General features: G+C 45.4%; 1 protein-coding gene across 3 annotated transcripts in view; it reads right to left on the bottom strand.

Annotated features, from left to right (window-relative positions):
• Nucleotides 1-1699: 1699 nt before the first annotated feature.
• The window catches only part of SYBU (syntabulin (syntaxin-interacting)), an 87068-nt gene continuing 64157 nt past the window's right edge, over nucleotides 1700-24610 (bottom strand). For 2 of the 3 annotated variants that reach the window (XM_005869054.2, XM_014541979.1), the window contains exons 4-8: nucleotides 14656-14758; nucleotides 7247-7450; nucleotides 5779-5928; nucleotides 3115-3649; nucleotides 1700-3002 (exon numbers count right to left, since the gene is read on the bottom strand). In XM_005869054.2, coding sequence (XP_005869116.1) covers nucleotides 2436-3002; nucleotides 3115-3649; nucleotides 5779-5928; nucleotides 7247-7450; nucleotides 14656-14758 — 1559 coding nt within the window. In that variant the 3' untranslated portion in view covers nucleotides 1700-2435. Of the gene's footprint in view, nucleotides 3003-3060; nucleotides 3650-5778; nucleotides 5929-7246; nucleotides 7451-14655; nucleotides 14759-24610 lie in introns of all 3 variants that reach the window. The other variant, XM_014541980.1, reaches the window with a different exon arrangement.

Genomic DNA, 24610 nt, shown 5'->3' with positions numbered 1-24610 from the left:
ATCACAACAGTTGTATCTTCAAAGCTATATCTTCAGTTATTCAACGTAATCTCTATATCCACCTCCAAATTGTCATAATTACTCACCTGGACTATTTACAATAGATCTCTAAATGGTCTCCCTGCTTCTGCTGCTCCTGCCTGCTTACAGTGCAGCCAGAGAAAAGGGGGGTAAAGAGGAAAAATGGGGGGGGGAGCCAGCGGGGGTGGGGGAGAGAGAAGGGGAGAAGAAAGAAACCAGATTATATTATTGTTCTGTTTAAAGTCCATTAATATTTCTCATTGCACTGGGAATAAATTCAACCCAACCCTACCATGATTTACAAGGCACCATATGAACTAGCTTCTTGTGCACTTCTCCAAACCTCCTCTTCTTCCCTCTGCTCTAGCCACTGGCCTCTTTGAAGCCCCTATAAAATGTTGAGCCCTTTTCTGACTCTTGGCCTTTGCATTTGTTCTTTTTGCAACATTTTATTTGCCATATTTTCATGTGACAGGCTCTTTTTCACCCATCAGTGCTAATGTTTCCTTTCCTTCACCTTGTTTATTTCCTTGGAAGCACTTACCGCTATTTAAAATGATCTTGCTGACATATTTTATGTCTTTCACAGGCAGAATCTAAGACCTCTCAAGGAAGAAACAGTATCCTCCACCACTGAAGACCAAGCCAGTAAAGTGCCTAGCATGTGAGCACCCAATAAGAATTTGTTGGATAAATTATTTCATTTAACAGCTATTGCTAGAATCCCTACTGTTAAGTCGATGCTGAGAGGAACCAGGCTGAATGAAGTTAAAAAGCAAAATTTATAAATGTATTGTTACATCTGTGAACAGAAGGGCTGAGACAAGAATGTAATAAAATTTCTTAAACACTCATGTCTCTTGACCTGGCTCCTGTCGGCATGGACCTAACACATACTATGTGCCATATAAATTCTTGACATAATTTATGAACAAAATAGAACAGAACACAGATTCCTGCCCTCAGAGAGTTAATATTTTATTGGGGGATGGGCAATAACCAAGGCATAGTAGATAAAAAATATAGCATTAAAGGTAAAAAGTTCTACATGGAAGAAGAGTTTCTGAATGAGAAGTTAGGATATTCTCCAGGTCGCTTCCCTTTGTGTGGTAAAGTGGAAAGGTATTTGCTTTGCTGACCCTTGAAATCTTGGCTTCAGAGATGAATTAGGACATTCTGAGCACGTCTTTGAGGCTCAGCTCCCTCATCTGTAAAATGGAGTAATACCCACTTCCCAAGATTGATGTGAAGAAATGAATACGGATCAAATACTATCTCATCCTTCCCCAGCCACCTACCCTCACCCTATTATTCCAAGGGGAGGAGGGAGTATGGTCCTAACATATTCTCCCTCTCTGCACCCTTAACATGCCTGGGAAAAAAGTCAACACAACTTTCCTGAAAATAGTCAACACATCCTTTCTGAATAAATATGTGGAAAAACAAGTGTATGGGTAATTTAAAAACAAACCAACCACCAAAGCTACTTTTACTCAGAAACAATGTTGTTTTTTTAAAAAAAGACAGGATAGGAAATCCTCACCTTTAATAATTATGTTTCCTCTTTCTAATTTCCTCTTAAATTAATCCCATTTTTACAGACCACTATTGATAACCATGGAAGGATCTGCTACTTATTTAATCTTTTTTTATCTATTAAAATAAAACTGCAGAGATCATCATTTTATAGGAGGATAAAACATTTATTTAACTGGAAACACTAATCTTTATTTTCATCATGCCAAAGTGTCTGGTTACAAACCATTTCCAATAAAACACTATATATAAGAAGCAAAAAATAAGTTAATACACTGTAAACTTACAGACAGTTTCATCAATTAACAGATTTAAGAACAAACAAGCCATTTTTAGACTTTGGAGCTACATTTAGTAGAAAACGGCAAACACTCAAACCTTATCAACCCCAATGAAGACACTAAAGGATTAGTCAAGACTTCTTCAAACCAAGGGCGCAAATACATGTTCATTTTTGGTTACAGTCCCCTGCTATGCACAAGACCATCAGGAATGCTGGAACAATCACACATTGGAAAACAGCACGAAGCAAAGCAAGGAGATCGCATGCCGGCAGGACAGAAGCTGTCTTGAAAGTGCAAACTTTGCATTTTCTCTTCCTGAACCACCAGGGTAAGAACGGGCACCTCTGACGACACGCAGGGTCACGAGCATGCTTTCGACACCACACGGGTGGGGCTTTTGACTTGAACCAGGTCTCCATGCCTTTGAAGATACCTCCGGGCCTCCACAGGGAACAGGCTCCCACTAAACATAGTGCAAATCAGATACCGAGGAGCAACACGACAGAACAGAGACCACCCTGGGTCGACCTGCTGCTTCTCCACCTGGCACCACACCTCCTGGGACCCACTGGCACACGGAACCACCACTGCTCTCTAGGTCTGGACGTGGAAGGCGGTGCGGCGGAGCGAGTGCAGGGCAACCACGCAGCAGCCCCGGAGCAAGGCCCCGATGTTGTACACGGGATCCGTGCCCCCCCTCTGAGTACTGAACACCCACAGCACGGTGGGCACCACGGGGGCAGCCACGGCCAGGAGATCCACCAGGAAACTGCGGCTCCAGTACTGCCTCCCCACGGCCCCCGGGGCCCACGGGATGATGCCGTCCAGCCTTTCTTCTGTGCAACCTGCAAAATCCAGCTCTCTCATGAGGCGATCTGCAGGAGCTTGCGCCCCCACCGTGGCGTCTGGGGTCTCCACGGGAGACAAAAGGATGGCTGAGTTTGGATTCTTTGGAGTTAAATCAACCATCAACGCGGAGATGGACTCCGCGAAGCTTTCTGTGGAATCAGCTGCAGACTCAGAAGGCGATGCTGAGCCCCAGGCACAGGGGTCCTGGAGCTGGAGCACGTACTGAATGAGCTCGGAGACCGCGGGGCTGTAGGGCACCACGTCGGTCTGCACGGCCCGCTCCACCACCACGCGGCCCACCTCCGGACCCACCTCCGGACCCACCTCCGTGGGGATGATTGCCAGGACAGACCGCGGGGCTGTAGGGCACCACGTCGGTCTGCACAGCCCGCTCCACCACCACACGGCCCACCTCTGGACCCACCTCCGTGGGGATGATCGCCAGGACCTTTGCCCCAGGGGTGCAATGCAGCAGCTCCAGGTCGCCAGCCTGGGTGGCGGTGGCCGTCGCCAGCTCATCCAACAAATCTGAGCCATCCACCATGCTGTCTCCCACCAGCAGCTCACTGTCCGCCCCTTCCTCTGTGACCTGCTCTTCCACGGACAGCCCATCTGCCGTCTGGCCAACAGGGGTGTCTCGGGGGAAGCTTTTCTCCGGGGAATCGCAGAAGTCCAGGCACAGCTCATCCCTCAGGGAGCCACTGTGCGCCAGCTCCATGCTCTGCAGGAGGGACTCCAGCTTCCTGTTCTGAATGTTGATGTCCACGAAGTATTTCTGAATGCCTTTGTCTTTATCGGCCAGGCTGCTCCTCATGGTCTCGATGACCTGTTTGAGCTGTTTGATCTCTTTCCTGGCCTCCTTGAGGGCCAACTGGGCCTCCACCCGGTGGCACTCTTCTTCAATCCAGTCTTCCCTCATCCGGGCCAGCTGGGACTTCAGCTCCACAATTTCTGTTTCCCTGCAGTGAGAAGAGGAGCAGACCCAGGAGGCTGAGAAAAATGTCATCTCTGAGCCAGCTGACACACAGGCAAATGACCAAACTCTTCCACTTGAAACACAGACTTAATTAAATCAGTTTTGACATTTTTTCTTTCCCAGGTTAATACCCATGAATAAGCCCACCCCCAACTGTAAAATAGCTAAAAATAATTCTAGTAACTAGAATCAGAATAAAAAACACTCCTATTGTTTTTCCCCCTCTTTTTGGAGCATCACTACATGTCAGGCACTGCATTAAGTATTTTACAAGCATTATACCTTATTTAATACTTAATATTTGAGCCCGGCTGGCATGCCTCAGTGGTTGAGCATCGACCTATGAACCAGGAGGTCATGGTTCGATTCCTGGTCAGGGCACATGCCCAAGTTGTGGTCTCGATCCCCAGTAGGGGGTGTGCAGGAGGCAGCCAGTTGATGATTCTCTCTCATCATTGATGTTTCTATCTCCCTCCCTCTCTCTTCCTCTCTGCAATCAATAAAAATATATTTAAAAAGACCAACCTTAATATTTGAAATTTTATTATTAGAACATATTAGAGTGTCTCAGTTATCCTTTTATATACCTACTAGAGGCCTGGTGTACAAAATTTGTGCATGGGTAGGGTCCCTAGGCCTGGCCAGCGATCAGGGCTGATCGGGCTTTCCTTCATTCCATGCCACCTCCTGGTGGTCAGCGCAGGTCATAGTGAGCAATTGAACTTCGAGTCTCCCGGTCAAACACCCAAGGGGACACTTTGCATATTAGCCTTTTATATATATAGGTTGTTTGTGGAAGGAAAGTCCATTTCACTTTAAAAAATATATACATATTGTTATTGATTTCAGAGACGAAGGGAGAGGGAGAGAGAGATAGAAACATCAATGATGAGAGAGAATCTCTGATTGGCTGCCCCCTGCATGCCCCACAATGGGGATGGAGGCCACAACCCAGGCATGTGCTCTGATCGAGAATCGAACTGAGACCTCCCGATTCATAGGTTGATGCTTAACTACTGAGACACTCCAGCTGAGCCCATTTCACTTTCAATCACCTATCTAAGAAGGCAGAATTTCTCTCATCATATTCCAATGATAATTTTTTTAAAAAAATTAAATCATAAAATGATACATGTTGCAAGGACTTTGTGAAAAATTGATTATTCTGTCTTCTCTCAGGTAAGATGATATCAGATCCATCCTATACTGAAGAGAATCTAGCCTATGTTTTTAGATCCCTTAAAGGACTCTACTTCAAGATCTTTGTTGAAAATTTCTTCCTTACATATAATGCCTTCCTATGTCCACACATTCTCAGGGATATGAAGACCTGGCAGTGAGGATCTTGACATATCTGAAGAGATGTCAGTTTTTTTGCTGCTTTAAGCTTAGGCTTGAATATTCTCCCTCCCATGACTGCTCAAACCCTCTCATGGTTTCCTCAAATCATACCCCAAAGACTTCCAGAAAATAGGGTCTGACTCCGGGCAACCTTACCCTGGGTTCACAGCTACCCTGGTCGGAGCTCTGCTCATCCATCCTAAAATGTTCCAGGGGAAAACCATCAAGCAGAGAATCTCATCTGCTCCAACTGTCAAAGGTCTCTTCTCTCCGAGATAAGATCTCTTAAGCATGGGCTGCTTTGTTTTGCTTTTTACCTCAACACTTGGCCAAGAATAATGAACCTCTTCCTTCAGCACAGAAATAGCTGGCAGGAATCACAGTGCACACAGCCATCCACTCTCTCACAGAAATAAACAGAGCTTACTAGGGGCTCCCTGTGTGTGACCCATTGGGCTGGAAGTATGGATTGTTGCTCTGAGTGTTCCTGCCATTTAAAAATAGTCAGGCACACACCCAACTCCTCCTGTCAAAGCTGCTCACACCCAGAGCAGGTAGGCAGTCCCCTCTAACCAAGGAGGGTCCCCTGAACTCCTGAAACAGCCAAATCTTCTGAGACTGAGTTATGAAATATGACAGAAATGAAATCACATTTCTTCTTTTCCACTTTTCTACAGTGTAGTTTCTTATTTCATTTTATAGAAAACAAAACAAAACAAAACAAAAATAACAACTGTCCTAAACCACCCTGTGCGAGGAACTGGGACTCACCTCTCGTGGAGTCGGCGCTCAGATTCCTTCAGCTTGGTCTTCAGGTGTCTCACTGTCACCTCTTTCTGCTGCAGAGGAGTCAAATACTGCTCTGGATTTGGGGGCTTCACCCCATGATTCTCACCGCAGGACATGTACCTTCCAGACCGCCTGAAACAGCCCAAGTAACAGAATGTTACCTTTAGCATAAAAAGGCCAAGTAAGGCACAGAAAAGAGCTTGAGAAGAAGTGGCGGCCGTGTGTTGAGATCTTATTAAACCTCAGTAACGTGTGACCTCACCATGAAAGGGGATGGCAATATACCTGCCAGTCTTAGGATGTTCAGTACATGGAATATCAGGGTAGTGTGTGGGGAGGGTGACAGGGGAGAGGGAGGATTTTCTATGGCTTCTGAATGATCTCAGACAAAATAATACACAATGGTCCAGGGCTTGCCTGCCAGTTCAGAGTAGCAGGCTGTTATGTTAAAGGACAATGAGTGAGGGCAGGCGGGAGGGAAGGAAGGGAGCGAGATGACCTAACTTTCCACACAATGTGCCCTTAAGATCTTAATTGTTATGCGCTGAATTCAAATTGTTCTGAAACCAGTCCCTGGAGTGAGTGTGCTGATTCCGTGGGCAGTTTCCTCCTTCTGATGGAACGAGGCTGAGTGTGTTTGGTAAGAGAGGTGCCTGATGTTCTACAGACCACCCGGAGCTGGAATCCAGGCCCCTGCCAGGCTGTACGAGAGCTGACTGATGAGAACAGACGGCCAGAGGAAGGGGCTGAAGGAGGACGGCTGGCAGCTTCTCCCCTGACTCTGGACCCAGCCCAAGCCACTGCCCTCGCCCTGTTCCCCCTGAGCCTGCACTCCATCCAAGAGGGCCTGAGTCCAGCTCCCAGCCCTCTGTTCCTCCTGCCCTGGCCCTTTTGGATGTGCAGTTCCTTCTTTCTGCCTCCCCACCCCCATCCCTCAAGGACTAACTCATTCCTTGTTTGACCTTCGGATCTCATTTCAATTTCACTTTCTCAGCGATCCCTTCAGAGTGGGACCCCTGGCCACCTTTTACACACACAGCTACTTGCAGAATAATCTTAATGAGTTGTTGTCATGAGATGAGTCAGGTCTTTCTTCTCCTCTGGGTGGTACACACAGGGCCCATCTCTGTTGCTCGCTGCTCTATTCCCAGCACGTCACACAGTACCTGGCACAACGTGGTACTCAACACATAACTGGTATCTCAATGAACACATGAGCGATTCCATTTTCCTCCCGACCCACTCACCACTTGGATAGCTGAAACTTAAGAGAGATTGTGGCTGGCGTTCTTTCTGCAGCAGCCCTTAAACAATGAGCTGAGTGTGGGAAAGAGAAGTGTCTTGTTGCAGAATAAGACAGCGGATCAAGAGTTGCGTAACTATTTTTTAAAGAAAACTTACCGCGTAGGACGAATAAGGAACCATGAATTGAAAGATGATCAGTACTCACCTCATGATTGGGCTACAGTCACTTCCTTTGTAGGAGCCAGAGTTGCTACTACTTGGGGAAGAAGGCGCATAGCTGGGATGGATGTTGACAGGGCTCAGCTGATTCCTGCACAGCATGGACAGAAGGTCCTTCTCGCGTGGGGACGGTGGGCTGTTGCCAGACTTGTGTGATGAAGCTCCATTACTCCGCCCGTGGGGACCTCGGCTGAGGGAAGAGCATGAAAAAAAAATGTTAAAACCCTCGAGGCTATTGGTGGCCACTGCTAATGCTTTACTCCTTAGAGCTAGTTACTACTAAGGAAATCCAACTTATAGAGTTAGAAAGAGGCAATGTAATTATTGATGCAAACTGCCCTGTGAGCAGCCTTCTTCCCACCTGCCCGATACTTTCTCTCCTGGTGCCATTGGCACCGGCAACCTCTCCCTCTGCTGTTGTTTCAAATGGTTTCTGACCACAAAGCTTGTTTTGGATTAAACCCAGCAGCCTGCTAGGAACACAAACCATGTAAATATTGATTTGGTTCAGGTTCATTTTGGAGGCAGTTTTGAAGACGTGGTGTTTGTTCCAGGGCACCTGTTTCAGCTTCAGGTGGGTTCAGGTGGGTTGGCTCATTTGGAGAATGGGGAAGTAGGGGACTGTCCATAAAGAAGGAGGAGAAAATAGAACAATAAACATAGCCCACATACATATATCAGATCTATAATTTTAACCACTTATTGTTTCCCCTTCTCTTTCCATCCCCAATAACTTAGCATAACCTTTATCATTTAACTGCTGAAATGTTGTATCAGCCCCCTCTTCGCTCCCTGGCCTCTTGTCTTGACCCCTCGGCAAGGAGGCTGGCCCTGCAGCTGGAGTGGCCTTTCCAAAATGGAATTTGAATATCACTGCCCTCCCCCAAGCCATTCACTGGCTCCCCCGCTTCCAGAATAAAGGCCAAACTCCTTAGCATGTCCATAAGGTCCAATCCCGCCACCCTGTTCCCCCTCCCGGCTCCACCCTCTATCCCAGCATTCCAAACGACTTACAGTTTCCTGACAATCCACGCTCTCCAACATCTTTATATTTTTAAGCTTCTAATGTTCTCTGCCTAGAATATTCTCCTTCTGCTCCCTACCCTAAGCCTCTGGGGTACCTCCTACTTCGAAACTGATGGGCACCTACTCTAAGCAGCCTTCTCTGATTCTTCCTTCCCAAGGTCGGTGTAGGTGCCATTCCTTGTTGCTCCCTAATACTCTGTGCAAACTTCCAACGTGAAACGAACCACAATGCATCACAACTCCAACCCTCCTTTCCTGGGGGATGAGGGCATGCTGTGGGCAGAAACACAGCCTGGCCTTTCCTATCCCCGCTGCTGCCTGGCACACATTAGGTGCCCCTGGATGACTGGTAACTGAATACATGGGGTTTATGTCCTGGCACTGCCACGTAGTAGGAACTTAACCTACAGGGATATAGGATAACTTCTCCTGTCCTCCTCACAGAGTTGATATGAAAAATCAAAGAATGCATGTGAGGGCATTTGGTAAGCTGTTCAGGGCAATTCAACTATAGGGTGTCATTAGAGAAGAAACTTGTTTCCACTTCCCTGTTAATCTGGTTCCAGGGAAGCATTTTGAAAAGAGTGTTGGAACAGGAGGACACAGAGCAGTCAGTCCTGCTTTTTGACGATCCCCCACTTGCCATTTTAATTACCGCCGTGTCCAACCGACACATCTCAATGAGAAACGTGTGTGAACGGGAATGTGAGCGTGCACGTGGGTGCACTTGGCTCCAAACCCACAATTATTTAAAATCAAACACAATGTCAACTAGCTGTCAACCCATAAATCACACACAAAGGAGACATCGCCACGTTGGAAAGTTAAAAGGTTCTTTCCTTTTGAAATCATGCAAATGGACTCGGTCTCCTCTTCCTGAATAGGGGGCGCTTTATGGAGAACAGATGGGCTGATGGCTTTGTGACAAACCAACTTGAGCAGCCCTGGGGTGGGAGGGCCTCGGGCGTAGCTGCAGAGAACATGCACCCTGCCTTGGATTTGCTTCTTCATACGTCCCTTCCAGGTCTGGCACCAACTGGCCTGACTGCTTCTTACTGTGGCTGTGAGGAGTTTGGAGGATTAGCCATTACAAGTCAGGGCAGACAGGAAGGAACTCTCCCTAATTGTGACCTGGGGAATCCTCTTGAGTCAACCTTCACCACGGACCTCCTGTGACTCCAGCCCTGTTCCTGGTGCTTTATGAACACTGTTTCATGTAACTGACCTCCATGCTGGATATAAAGCTGGTACAGAGGTTATCTCCCTTGTGTTCAGTGAAATACTCCGTGAAGTACTCAGTAAGTAACTGAGGCTCAGAGAGAGAAAAAAACCAAACCCACAAAAAAACTGGCTCAAGAGCACAGAGCTGAACGGGGAATGAAATCCAGGTCTCTTCACGCTACAGAAATGCCTCCTACTTTACCCAAGTGGAATATACTGTTTTGAGCTTATAAACAGGTACAAGGGACTGGCTATGTATGTGGTTATTACCCGAAGAATTTGCCACTGCCTTCTTCAGTGTAGTATGTGACTAAGACACACATTCAATTAGATGGGGATTTTGTAAGAACTCATCTGCTCTACAGACGAAAGCAAAAACTCTTAAGCTATTAAACATGACTGAAGTACAATCAAGTCTTCAAATATATTCACATGCATTTCAGGAAATGAATGACTAGACTGTAACAGCTAACTTTTTTTTTAAGAGAAAGTACATACTTAAAAATGTCTCTTCTGTTCCTTACATTTAGTTTAATCCAAAGTCATCATGGATGATGATAAAACATTTGGAAGGCGAAGCAGGGATTCCATATTGGTCATGGCTGTGAACAGGCAAAACCAATGCTACCCTCCTCAGCCCACCTAACCTCCTTGGTTTGGTGAACAAGAATGAAGTCCACAGGGGAGAGATAGAACTCTGCTGACCCCACCCCAGGCCTGCAAACATGAGTAGGAAAAATGGAAAGTGAGAGACAGGGAGACGTGAAGATGGAAACCTCAGGAGGGGCGCAGGTGAATTTCTATTCCCCAGCTGTTGTCCTTTCCTTCAGGTAACATTCTTATCAACACCATCATCACCATCATCACCATCATCATCACCATCATCGTTGTTATGGGCTGAATTGCGTGTGTCCCCGAATCCATAGGTTGAGGCCCTAACCAACAGTACCTAAGAATGTGACCATGTTTGAAAAAAGGGCTTTTAAAATGAAATGAAGCCCTAACCAGTTTGGCTCAGTGGGTAGAGCGTCGGCCTGCGGACTGAAAGGTCCCAGGTTCGATTCCGTTCAAGGGCATGTACCTTGGTTGCGGGCACATCCCCAGTAGGAGGTGTGCAGGAGGCAGCTGATCGATGTTTCTAACTCTCTATCCCTCTCCCTTCCTCTCTGTAAAAAAAGTCAATAAAATATATTTTCAAAAAATGAAATGAAGTTGAAATGAGGCTGCTAGGGTGGGCTCTAGTCCAATTTGACGACTGTCCTTGTACGAAGAGGGAAATTTAACACAGACAGGTACAGAGAAAAGATGGTGAAGAAATGGGACAAGACGGCCATCTACAAGCTAAGGAGAGAGACCTCAGAAGAAACCAAACCTGCTGACACCTCGATCTCATACTAATCGTCTCCAAAATTGTGAGAAAGTAAATTTCTATTGTTTAAGCCACTTAGTCTGTGGTATTTTGTCATGGCAACCCTAGCAAATTGGAATGATCATCATCACCATAATCAGCACCACCACCATCAGCAACAGCAGCAGGAGGTAGATGCCATTATTACCCCATTTTCCAGGAGAGGAAACTGAGGCTCGGGGCTCCGGGTCATGCACCTAATAAACAGTGGAGGCTGAACTCAGGTCCAGGACTGTCTGACTCCAAATCCCAAGCCCTTCTTTTCTTCTCGCTTCCGTCTGCCTCTGATCAGATAGGGTTTTAGTTTAAGGAAGAGAATGCCTCAGATACATCAGCAGAATTGGCCTTCTATAAGAAGAGATCATTGGCCAATCTCTAACGTGTTGTTTTTAAAATCACCTATCAAAACTATTCTCCCCAACTCCACCTGTCCCTCATTCCTCCCACCCCACCTTTGCCAATGTTCCTGCCATGCTTTCTCCCAGGAGCTAATTCTCCACAGAGAACATTCCTTTCTAACAGGAGGAATGAGCCAATTAAACAGATCACAAGCTATTACAGAATTTGGCATGGATACTGGCCCATCTAGAGGAGTTGCCCTCAATGTGTGGATCACAAAGACTACGTGAAATGCTGAGCTATTCCATCATAGATATCTACTCATGGTGCTGTGCCTGGGTCAGATTAAAAAAAAAAAGTGAGGGCCCTGACTGGTGTGGCTCAGTTAGTGGGAGTGTTGTCCTGTACACTGAAAGGTTATAAACAGATCACAAGCTATTACAGAATTTGGCATGGATACTGGCCCATCTAGAGGAGTTGCCCTCAATGTGTGGATCACAAAGACTATGTGAAATGCTAAGCTAATTCCATCATAGATATCTACTCATGGTGCTCTGTGCCTGGGTCAGATTAAAAAAAAAAAGTGAGAGCCCTGACTGGTGTGGCTTAGTTAGTGGGAGTGTTGTCCTGTACATTGAAAGGTTACAGGTTTGATTCCTAATCAGGGCACATACCTGGGTTGCAGGTTTGATTCCCAGGTCACTGTTTTCTCTCTCTCTTCTCCTCTCTCTCTCTCTCTCTCTCTCTTCCTTCCTCCTTCCCTCCCTTTCTTTTTCTCTAAAACCAATAAGCATGTCCTGGGGTCAGGATTTAAAAAAAAAGTGAGGATAATGGATAGAACATTTCCAGCTTCAATTTTCCATCTATTAAACATACACCTGATTTGCACATAGTTAGATTTAGCTATTTTATGTTTATCATATCAGTTTTTAACCACTTAGAGATATCATGGATTCCAGACTAGCATATTTTCTCTAAGTCACTCAGCATTACTGGCATTACCTTGAAATTTAACCACAAATACAAATTCCTTTGAAAGGCTTAATAAATTTGGCTTCTTCTTCAGGACATTTGTTTTTCCTTTGGCCCCTCTGCTCTTTGATACCTGTACCATGGGTATGGGCTAATTTCTTGAATGGGTTAGATAAATGGGTTGTTTTCAGAGCAAGCCACATCTGACTTACACAGAGAACGTTTATATGCACTGTCCTGTGATCTCAGAGGCACTTTATTTCCAAAACAGATGGTGTTTGGGAATAGAACGACTGCTTTTTCATGTGGACTTCGCCCTTTTGTTACAGGTTTGTCTGGCTTCAGCTTTGTTTTCAATAAACTCTACACTGTGGGTCTCAGGTCCCTCTGTAAACATCACCCCAAGCTGCGGCTTCCCCAAGAGGAATGGAACTATTCGCCTGCTGACTCCTGGAAATGCAAGGTTTTAGAAATGGGACGGCTTTCTTCCAGGAAGGGACCTTAAAACATCGTGTAGTCCAACCTCTTTTATACACATTTGGACACTGTGGCCCAGGAGAGCCAAGTGACATCCCCAAAGTCTAGAGACAAATCACTCCCAAGTGCCTTGTGGCTCATCCGTCGCTTTGTTCAGGTCTCTGCTCAGAGCTCACCTCATCGCCGAGGTCTCCCAGAACCCCCCTCTCTGAAACACACCACACACCCCATTACTCTCCCATAGCCTTTCCCTGCACGTTTTAAAAGTAATTATATCACTTATGCATTTATTGTCTCTCTTTCCCTGCTAGAATGAATATAATTTTCATGGCATTTTGTTTACTGCCCTATCTCCAGAACCTGTCTCAGAGTAGATGCTCAACAAATACTTGTAGGATAAGTCACTGATGGTGGCAGAGAATCCCTCTCCCACCCCATGTGAAGAGGCTCTCATGTCCCCCAGTCTTCTCCCCTCAATCCAAACAGCATCCATGGCGAACCCTGTTGATGCTTACCGTGCTCCAAGCACTGAGCCCACACTTTACCTCTATCAGCCAATCTAATCCTAACAATGAACCTTATGAGGTGGGTATGACTATAGCCCTATTTTACAGATGAGGTGACTGAGGCTTAGAGAAGCTAAGCAACTTACTCGGGGCCACACAGCCTGTAGGTGAAGCTGCTGTTCAAACCAAGGTGTAGCCTGACCCCAGGGCCCACACACTTAGCTATTTTGCTCTTTTGCCCCTTTCTGTGGTGGCCACTCATGCCTATGGACGTCATACTTCCCTCACCCTTTCCCCACGTCAATATTGGGATGCCCACATGGTCATTATGCTTCTTGCACAAAAATAAAGAAAAGGAAGAAAGAAAGGGTGAATTCGTAATCTAGATTCATGAGGGGAGGCGGGTGGAAACTGGAAGGCCAGCTGGATACCCATGTGAGTACACAGGTGAGTGAGGAAGAGAATAGCCTTTCCCTGCACGTTTTAAAAGTAATTATATCACTTATGCATTTATTGTCTCTCTTTCCCTGCTAGAATGAATATAATTTTCATGGCATTTTGTTTACTGCCCTATCTCCAGAACCTGTCTCAGAGTAGATGCTCAACAAATACTTGTAGGATAAGTCACTGATGGTGGCAGAGAATCCCTCTCCCACCCCATGTGAAGAGGCTCTCATGTCCCCCAGTCTTCTCCCCTCAATCCAAACAGCATCCATGGCGAACCCTGTTGATGCTTACCGTGCTCCAAGCACTGAGCCCACACTTTACCTCTATCAGCCAATCTAATCCTAACAATGAACGTTATGAGGTGGGTATGACTATAGCCCTATTTTACAGACGAGGTGACTGAGGCTTAGAGAAGCTAAGCAACTTGCTCGCAGCCACACAGCCTGTAGGTGAAGCTGCTGTTCAAACCAAGGTGTAGCCTGACCCCAGAGCCCACACACTTAGCTATTTAGCTCTTTTGCCCCTTTCTGTGGTGGCCACTCATGTTTATGGACGTCATACTTCCCTCACCCTTTCCCCACGTAAATATTGGGATGCCCACATGGTCATTATGCTTCTTGCACAAAAATGAAGAAAAGGAAGCTCAGCTGGAAGAAAGAAAGGGTGAATTCGTAATCTAGATTCATGAGGGGAGGCGGGTGGAAACTGGAAGGCCAGCTGGATACCCAGGTGAGTACACAGGTGAGTGAGGAAGAGAAAGCAGGTTGGACCCAGAGCCAAGGCCTGGATGAGAGATGACAGAGGCCACGCCACGTGACCACAGGAGGACAGGTAGAGAAAACCACCCATTTCTAATCACTAAAACACAAACAAAAATCACTCACTGACCAATAAGATATGAGTGGACAGTCATCTGGGCGGCTCTATAGAAGCATCAAGTCCAGGTTAGTCACCTGTGCAAAGGGTCTTAATAATCACAGAGCAGGAGACAGTGCCTACTTGCGTGAGAAAGAGGAGCGCTTGCTTCCCGCGGCAGACATGTGGACCTCAGGAGCGGAAATGCTGCCCGTGCTGCTCGAGGAGCTAAAATCGGCTTCACTACCTGCAAAACAACAGGGGGGAGAGGCATGAGGGGAAGGAAACCCAGGACGCGCTGGCCAGCTCCCGGCCTCCCGGGGCCCCTGGCGCCCTGCCTTTGCTCTCTAACTCGGCACGTGCCAAGATTCCAGAGCTCCCAGCCCCTGGGCTGTCTTCCCCGAAGCAGCCAAGAGAAGGCGCACACACAAGGACATGGTTTCGTAAGCACAGCTTGGAAGCACAGGAGGCTGGTTGCCTGCAGATGCCCGGCGTCCAGCAGACTACCAACAGTGACCCACGTGGGGGAGAAACGTGCGCCCGCCCTGTGAGTCACAGGCCCTCTCAGCCTCATCCACGTGCCGGCCCAAACTGTAAGCAACACGAACAGCGTGCTCGTCAGTCCCATAGTTTTTCCGAGAGTTTATCTTTGGGCTTTTGTAGTCAGCTAGCCTAGCCACACTTGCATTTGGCACTTCGGGGTCTGGAGACAATCAACCAGTTAGAAGCGGTCAGGAAGCAAGCCTGGGCTCCAGATAAGTGCTGGAACCGTGCTATCTGCTTATGGCCTTTCTCTGACTGCGGCTGCAGTTTTGCTATAAAACAGAACCTTAACGAAAAGCAGGCATTGAGTGCTTCCAAACAGAACGAAAAAAGTTCACAGTGATGGAACCTCTGAATTACAGGAAGACTGGAAAATGTAGGTGTTTTTTGGGGAGGAGGGGGGGGGTGGTGGTGGAAGGATTGTTCATTAGCTTAGGATCGTCGCATTGTATCTTGAGTACAGACTAGAGTTTGGTGTGTAATTAGGAGTGTGGTAGAATAATTAATATGGATCCCGTCTCCAACAACAACAAATACGTGGTTCTGAAATTGTAATGAAAATATTCCAGGGCTTGCCTGGGGAAGTGAAGGGGAGGGGAAGAGAGAGGCGAGAGAGAATAAGTGGGAAGAAGAAAGAGATGAAATAAAAGATGAAGTTCCTTTTGCTTTCAGGAAGCAAACCTAGGTGTACCAGTTATTTGACCTTGTCTCTCAACTCCTACAACACAACTCCTGACTCTCTGGTCTAGAACCCAGGGCCAGCTCACATTAGTGAGTTGAGGGAAAAAATGAGTCATTTAAGTCCCCTGCGTTTCTAACGGGCAGTGAACAATGATTATAATAAAAACGACTTTGTGAGTGCTTAGCAGGTTCCAGGCCCTGCAGGAGATGCTTTCTACTCTTTATATTTTTGACAACGTTGTAAGGCAGGCATTCATCTCACTGTTCTGCAATTGAGGAGACCAAGGCTGATTTGTGCGAGGTTTGTGAGCGACAAAGCCTGCCCAAATCCTCGTGCTACTTGCATGAACCATGCCGCATCCATAGCAAGGCAGCGGGGAACGCGGGGACACGGGAGAGTTCTACCATCTTGCTAACTGGCAAGATGAGCCATATGTGCAAGATGTGGCCAGACTGGCCCACTGCTGAGCAGGTCCTGTCGCTGACGGGTTGTATTACTAGTAGATTTGCTAGACCGGAAGGTAAGCAACCGCAAGGAGAGAGATCCCTCCCCCGGCTGCCAGCACCTCTCAGGAAGTTCGGCCTCTTCTGGGAAAAAGATCAAGAATGATCTCTGAGCACAGGAGACAGTAGTGAATTTCACCTCCCAGCAGAGTTCTGGGAGGATTAGGCTGGCAATTTATCAAGATGGGACAGGCCAGGCCTTCTGGATTTCAGAGACTTTATCTAATGATAAATTGAACTCCAGAAGCTCCCCGAACCTAATTAGTTGCCTCTGAGAAATGCACTGGCTAAACTCGTATTTTAGTCTCAAGGATGCACGATTGGTCGTGGTACCCAGGAACACACTAGTCTGGACACCCTCCTTCAACCAGCTTTGTATGCTAGTAAATTACCAGGTTGGTTATTAAATCATAAAGGTAGAAGATTTTAAAAAATAGATACTGTGTGCCTGGCTGGCATGGCTCAGTGGTTAAGTATCGACCTATGAACCAGGAGGTCACGGTTCGATTCCTGGTCAGGGCACATGCCCGGGGTTGCAGGCTCAGTCCCCAGTGTGGAAATTCTACAAGAGAAACAGACAATTGCTGAAAATCCACTGTTTCCTCGTGATGCCTTTGATCTGTGGTAATTAAGCTCTCTGAACTGAAGGGACACTTCATTGCTACAGGAACTAAATAATTGACTCTTACGTATTTGCAGGCCCTAATGTCACCGTGTTCCTGTACTTTTTGAACTTATCTTCTGCACATATGAAAGAGATTAGAAGGCTCATTCAGGGTACCCAATAGATGCACTCAGGACTATCTGAATAATATAAAAGTGAAAAAAATATGTTACTTCTCAACTATTTCAGTTTATGATTTGCAAAATTATAACTATTTCCAGTTTGGTTAATGCAATGTAAAGTCAATGCACTCTATTTAAGGCAGTGGTTCTCAACCTTCTGGCCCTTTAAATACAGTTTCTCATGTTGTAACCCAACCATAAAATTATTGTCATTGCTACTTCATAACTGTAATGTTGCTACTGTTATGAATCGTAATGTAAATATCTGATATGCAGGATGGTCTTAGGCGACCCCTGTGAAAGGGTCGTTTGACCGCCAAAGGGGTCGCGACCCACAGGTTGAGAACCGCTGATTTAAGGGCTACACAGAAAAGTCAATTTTACTACATCACCTGATGTACTTTCCCCATTTGCTAAGCACGATAACTTAAGAGGAAGGTTGGAGACCTGATCCCCCCTCCCCCAATTTATCTATTAGCTGGCAACACAGACACAAGGAAGGAGAGGCGCTCTTTACTCATTTCCTTTAAACAGTGAATGCGACGAGGTTATTGTTGTGGATGCTGTAGTTCATTGCTCTTTTGGTGCTGAAATCATACAAAGGGAGTAGCTAATCTAAAAGTACAGGCCCTGAGCCAGACAGGGCCTCCCTGTGCCTCAGTTTCTCTATTGTGAAATGGAGATGATAATCATAGCACCTGCCTCATAGGGACAGTGCAAGCAATGCATATATTCATATAACCTGATCTCCACTGTGAGCTTTCAATAAATGTTATCTGTTATTACTCTGAAGATGTTAAAAAGACAATGTTTATTATACTATACATTTCCTTTATAGATAATTTAGAAAATAGCAATGGTCCAGAGGGGAACATGTAGTCTATAATTCCACTACCAAAAAAAAACCCAAAACTATAATCTTTTGACATATAACTCTTTAGAATTCAGATTTAATACACTACCATGTAACCTAACTGTCTTTCTTTCAATATGTGAATATCTTGAAAGCAGACCACATTTTGTTTCATTAAATCAACGTATATGGAGGCTATTTTCAGTTTTCCTACTATTGGTAACAAACACTATATGCCAGAAACCATCCTAAGCATCTTGCACAGGTTAAGTCATTTATTTCTTGTGATAGCACAGACCCTATGAGGTCGGGACATTTACAAGGCAGAGAAGTTGAATGACACAAAAACAGTGACACAACTAATAAGAAGTAGAGGCAAGATTGCGACCCAGGCCATCTGACCCCAGGGTCCACATTCTTAAACATAGGCCTAACGTCAACGGGTATCCTTGGGCATATGAATTTATATCCTTGTCTACTTAGTTCTTTAATTCCCAAAGGTAGAATTTTTAAGCCAAAGAGTATGCTCAATTTCAACACTTTTAATATTTCAATATAATTAAGTATGAAAGCTTTTAATCTTTTAATATGTAAGGTTTGCCCCCATCTGCCTGTGTGCAGACACCCAACTGGGAATCTCTGATGTCACAGGGAATGCTTGGACAAAGCACGGGAAATAAGATTTGGCCATTGAAGAGTCAAGCTTGAAAAGCGGAAGGGAATTTAAAATATGCATATCTAAGTCATCCTCATCAATACTGTCTTTGTTCCTTATCAATACTGTCTTGGATCAGCTGCTGTGGTTGGCGGAGCAGGATTCCAGGACTGCACAGGCAGGATGAACTTGACCTTTAAAATACGGTGTGGTGCCAGTCCTGATGCCTGAGCACCTGCAATTGAAGGCATCTTCCAGCTACAAGCTACGCTCGCTGGCCTCCAGAAATCCTGGTGGTTTTTCGTTTGGTAGTCTCGCTAGATTCTATTTTTCTTTTTAAAATATATTTTATTGATTTTTTACAGAGAGGAAGGGAGAGGGATAGAGAGTTAGAAACATCGATGAGAGAGAAGCATCAATCAGCTGCCTCCTGTACACCCCCTATTGGGGATGTGCCTGCAACCAAGGTACATGCCCTTGACTGGAATCGAACCTAGGACTCTTCGGTCCCCAGGCCGCTGCTCTATCCAGTGAGCCAAACCGGCTAGGGCTGCTAGATTCTATTGAGAAGCGTTACTCTATTAGTAATGCCAGGACACCAAGCATTCTCTGCATGTGATGGTGAGGCTGGGAATTAGAGAAGGAAAAATGCAAACGAAAAGAATATGTGCAAAAACGGATTACCAGACTTATATTTAAAAACCACGACCTGTGATGTGGTCTCTCAGGATGTTATTATTTTTGCCTGCTTTTAGGATAATGTGCAGTCCTCATACATCAGAACATCATGGGCCTCTGAGGACAGCAATCCTGACGTCCGCAGAATTGTATTAAGTCATTCTAAACCAGAGCTTGACACAATCCCAAACCTTCCTTCATCCTTAGGGTGTCACCACAAAGCTATCAAATTAATTCAGGCTGGCCACCTATATCCCCATCTCAAATAGAGGCAGCAAATTAAAAAAGAAAAAAGAAAAACAAAAGCCAGTCCCTCATCCCTTTATCCTCTCATCCCCACACAGAGATACACAGATCTTTTATTTAAAGCTCTCCAGGGAGAGAGATGAGCCATTTTCACTGAAGCCAAGCAGAGCTATTAGGGAGCAGCTGGGGCAGTGGACAGATGTAATTATAGAAGACACTATAAAAGAAGCTGCTCTATAAAGCGGAGTCAGTAGAACTGACTTTTAGCTGCAAAGCTTTTGGGGGAGGGGGGGGAGGGCAGCCAAAGAATCCAAAAAATCCTTCCCAGAGGACTTTTGTTTTAGATTTTGCAAACTATTCCTTGAACCTTCTAGGGGTGTATATCTCAGAAAGGGAATATCTTTTATATGTTTTTATTGATTTCAGAGAGAGGAAGGGAGAGGGAGAGAAGGACAGAAACATCAAGGATGAGAGGGAATCATTCATTGGCTGCCTCCTGCACTCCCCCTACAGGAGATTGAGCCCACAACCTGGGCATGTGCCCTGACCAGGAATAGAACTGTGATCTCCTGGTTCATGGGTTGATGCTCAACCACTGAGCCACACTTGCCAGGCAGAAAGGGAATATTTATCAAAAGGTCAATCAGTTGATTGGAAAAAGATATAAAAGTACTGTTGCATTTCAAAACAGAAGTCTTCCTGAAAAATTGTAAGTATCATTTCCATTTATATCATAATTTCAAAAAAGATTTGTCTTCATTCCGATTGATGTGCAATGAATAGAGCTGCCATAAACACATATACACACACATTTAAAAACAAAAAGTTCAAATTTAAAGTATTTAGAAGTGAATAATTTTGTACTGATAAATCTACATAAAATAAAATTACTTATGGGGAAAATAGCAGTCAAAATCAAATAATAAATTTAAAGAAATTATTTGCAACATACGACAGATAAAAAGCTAATTCACCAAAGCTCATACAAATTTGAAAAAAAAAAAGAACTAACAGAAAAATGAGCAAAGGACATGAACAGACGGATGACAGGACAATAGAGGGAAAAAAATGAGCAATATACCTGAAAAGCCATACAATTTCACATATAACATTAAAATGTAAATAAAAACGAGACTTTCTTCATCTGATTGGCAAAAAAGTAAAAAGTCAAAGCTTGATAATAGTGGTTCTGTGAAGGGTTTGGGAAACCCTTTGGTAAGGGTTAGTGAGAATATGAATTAAAGCAGCACACACAAAAGAAAACCGTACTGCTAGGCATTTATCCTGCACAGAAGCACCCAAAGAGACAATATAATTACCTACCAGTAAGGACTCTAGTCATGAAAAGGGGTGCGTGCTGAAGTGGAACGGTCGGAAAATCGCTTATTAGTTAAGAAAACGTGATGCAAATTAGTGACTATGGCATGTCTGCTTTTGTGTAAACAACCCTTCAAGTAATATATAACCTGGAAGGATTAAAAAAGATTTGATAATAGGGCTCCCCTTGGCAAGGGGACAGCGGGGACACAGAGACTCTTGTTTTCATTTTATATCTTTTTGGAACCATTTGGCTTTTCTAACCACGTGCACTTACTCTTATAAAAAAATTATAACCAGGGGCCCAGTGCAATTATGGGCAATTAGTTTTGTCTTTTTTCTTAAAAAAAACACACCTATATTTCTTAAAAGGAAATTATTTTATAATAAAAGTAACTACACCATGTAATGTAATATTAAGAGGGATTTGGAGTCAAGCCTCCTGGGTTTGGATCATGGAACTTTTCTCTATAGAGCCTTGAGCAAGCTATTTACTCTCTCCGCCTTAATTTCCTAAAATGGGTGAAAATATTCATAGTAAGTCCTACTCCAGGATGGTGGAACCTAGGTGAAACATGAGAAAAACTAGAACAGTGCCTGGAATATAGCTAACACTCAACATATGTTAGCTTTTAATACTCCATAGCTAAAACTATGGGCACAGTGGCAAAGGACCAGAAGGGGGCTTTTCAAACATCTTCCCCTTATAAGCCCCACATTAGGAAGTGCCTTATTCCACTTAAGTCATGCATTTCATAAATACCCTTTTAAAAAGGTGTTTTTTCCCTCAGCCATTCTTCAGTGGAGACCATGTTTCTATTTTTTTTTTTTTACCGTGGGTGTGTGCGCGCGCGTGTGTGTGTGTGTGTGTGTGTGTGTACACAACAGACTATGTCTGAAGATCTATGGTCCTGAAACAAACTTCCCATGGCCTCCTCCAAAAATCTCTGGAGTTGCCCCGGGGTCAGAACCCTGCCTTCAGAGAGCCCCAAGGAAAATGCACACAGGTTTACAACAACTTCATCTTCGCAGAGGCCAGTCCCCTGCGCAGGTAGCTTTGAAGGTCTGAGAAAGGGAGGGAAAGATCGTGGGAGAGGAGGGACAAGCGCGCCAACAGGGGCAAGGCCAACTCCACCTAGTTCACTCCTTTGTCTTGTGCTGGCTCAGCCACCTGTCCTGGCAGAGACACAGGCAATCCACCTGCAGACCAGGGAAACAGATGATAAAGAGGTTGTAAAGGGCTACACACAGGAAGGAGGAGGAAGTGGACATCTGTGACCAGGGCGAAAGTTTACGAATGTCTTAGAGGGACCCAGGATACATTTAGTCTCCCTCTGCTTCACCACCAGGGCATTGGCCAACCTTAGTAGAGCACAGGGAAGGAGAACGGGTGCTGTTTGGCTTTGCGATTGATCACCCAACTTCCCTGGGCCTGCTCTCTTCATTAGTAATAAATAAATACTAAGAGGTGGCCCTGTCAATTTACCAGAGATGGCCAAGAGGAGAATGCTGGAGAAGAGATCAGTCAGTTCAACCAGAGAGCCAATCAGATGCCTTGCACTACTCAGCATTGTCAGAAGGAGGCACCAGCCTGCAAATTCACACCCACAAAGTCCATCTAAAGAAGGTGCCCTAAAGCCCAGCTCTACCTCTCATTAGTTAATGTGTTCTTGGCCAAGTGTTTTTAAGTTCTCTAAGCCTTAGTTTCCTCATTTATGTATTATACATGTATATACACACATATGGATGTATTTTTAAAGGTTAATTTGTTTAACAAGAATTTATTAAGCACCTGCCATGTGCTTGACATGCACATAGACATTAACCTTTTAATGACTATGAATAATGCAATGATCCCTAAACCTTACTGTGTATAAGAATCACTTGGGAAGTTGGGTAATATGCAGATTTCTGGGCAACACTCCAGTTCAGAAAGTCTAGGGCAGTGATGGCGAACCTTTTGAGCTCGGCGTGCCAGCATTTTGAAAAACCCTAACTTAACTCTGGTGCCGTGTCACATATAGAAATTTTTTTATATTTGCAACCATAGTAAAACAAAGACTTATATTTTTGATATTTATTTTATATATTTAAATGCCATTTAACAAAGAAAAATCAACCAAAAAAATGAGTTCGCGTGTCACCTCTGACACACGTGTCATAGGTTCGCCATCACTGGTCTAGGGGAAACTCAGGAATCTACATTTATTTTTGTTGTTGTTGTTGTTAATCCTCACCTGAGGATATTTCTTCCATTTAGAGAGAGTGGAAGGGAGGAGGGGGAGAGAGAGAGAGAGAGAAACATCAATGTCAGAGAGACACATCGATTGGTTGCCTCCTGCATTTGTGGGCCAATGCTCTAACCACTGAGCAACTGGCCAGGACAGGAATGTGCATTTTTAATAATTTCCATAGATAGTTGTGAAGCAAGTGGCCGTGGATCAGGCTGTGAGGAGGAGCACTCCAAAGATAAGAGCACCTGGCATCTCTCCCCAGGTCCGGTCAGATTACAAGGGCGCTCCTCAGCGGGAAGTGTAAAGTGAGTGAGCAGCGGCTAAGGCAGACAGGCGACCAAGAAGAAGAGTGAATTTACAGACAAAGTGCCCAGGAGCGAAGAATTTCGTTTCTAGAGTGATCTGGCTCCTCACATCTCTCCGGGAACACCTACCTGGCCTACACGCATTTTTAGGGGATTGGAAGGGAGATGGGGGCCCAGAGAAGGCGCAGGCTGTCTCAATCGGGGCAGTTCCAGCCACATTCATGCACACAAACGCTGGTTTGTAAAGCTTTGGGAGACTTCGCAGCTCATCCATGGTTTGAAGTCCTCCCAATCCTGTTTGAAAGTGGAGGGGCCAGCTGGTTTGGAGTCGGGGGGTGTCAAACACCATCTGGCAGAAAGGAATACCTCACGATCCAGCATGCGTTCCATTTGGGTTATCCATCAGCCCTAATCCTCTGGTGGGTTGTGTCCACGGCTGATGTGCTGAATGGCACCAAAGGAACCATACTGGCCTGATTGCCCCCCACATTGGACCAGCATCAGGCATAATCCCTTCAATAGGTCAGCCAGAAGGCAGCCCTCTCCCCCACCGCCCTCCACTGAGCTGCTCTGGGAAGGGTTCCATCCACAGCGTCCATGAACTTCATCCACATTGATTAGTTGAGGGATCTGCTAATAACAAAAGCAAAGCCTCCCTGCAGAATTTTCCAGACTCTCCCATGTTCTTTCTCCCTGATTTCTTGCTGAATGTACTGCACGATGCTGAATTTCTTCGCCTTTAAAAGGCTAGTCCGAGAGCCTACTGCTTCTATTTAAAGAGAAGTGTTTATCCGGTGTCTACCAAAATGAGGTGCCCGCCCTTCGTGTCTGGCAGGAAAACCTAAATCGGGGAAAAGCAGCAGTCGAGGTGCGGTGGTGGGTTCGAAGCAGGGATGTCATTGTGGGGGGTGTTAACAGGAGGAGGGAGGCGATGGCGGGGTGGGAGAGAGAAATGGAGACTGAGATGCCACCGACACTAAGAAGTCAGGGCAGGGCTAGGACCTGTCTGTGGCTTTAAGTACAGAACATGAGCGAGAAGGAAAGAAAGGGGTCCCCTTTGACGTCACCCCAGTGTCCACTCTCCTCAGTGAGGTGGTGCCGTCTGCAAGCAGTTCGAGACCATGAATGGAATAAAACACCCGCTTGCTAGGGAAAAGGTGACAAAATTTACAACTCGCCGCAGAGACATGTAACAAGGGCTCGAACACATTTTGTAAAACCTCACTTCTGTCCTTAAGTACAGCTTTCTTATTATTGTTGACAGCATTTCAGATGTCCCCCCATTCCTTCCCGTTTG

Source organism: Myotis brandtii, unplaced genomic scaffold (assembly GCF_000412655.1).
Source record: "Myotis brandtii unplaced genomic scaffold, ASM41265v1 scaffold285, whole genome shotgun sequence".
Taxonomy (NCBI): Eukaryota; Metazoa; Chordata; class Mammalia; order Chiroptera; family Vespertilionidae; genus Myotis; species Myotis brandtii.
The sequence above is the reverse complement of the archived record's forward strand: the minus strand, read 5'-3'. Positions and strand labels throughout refer to the sequence as shown.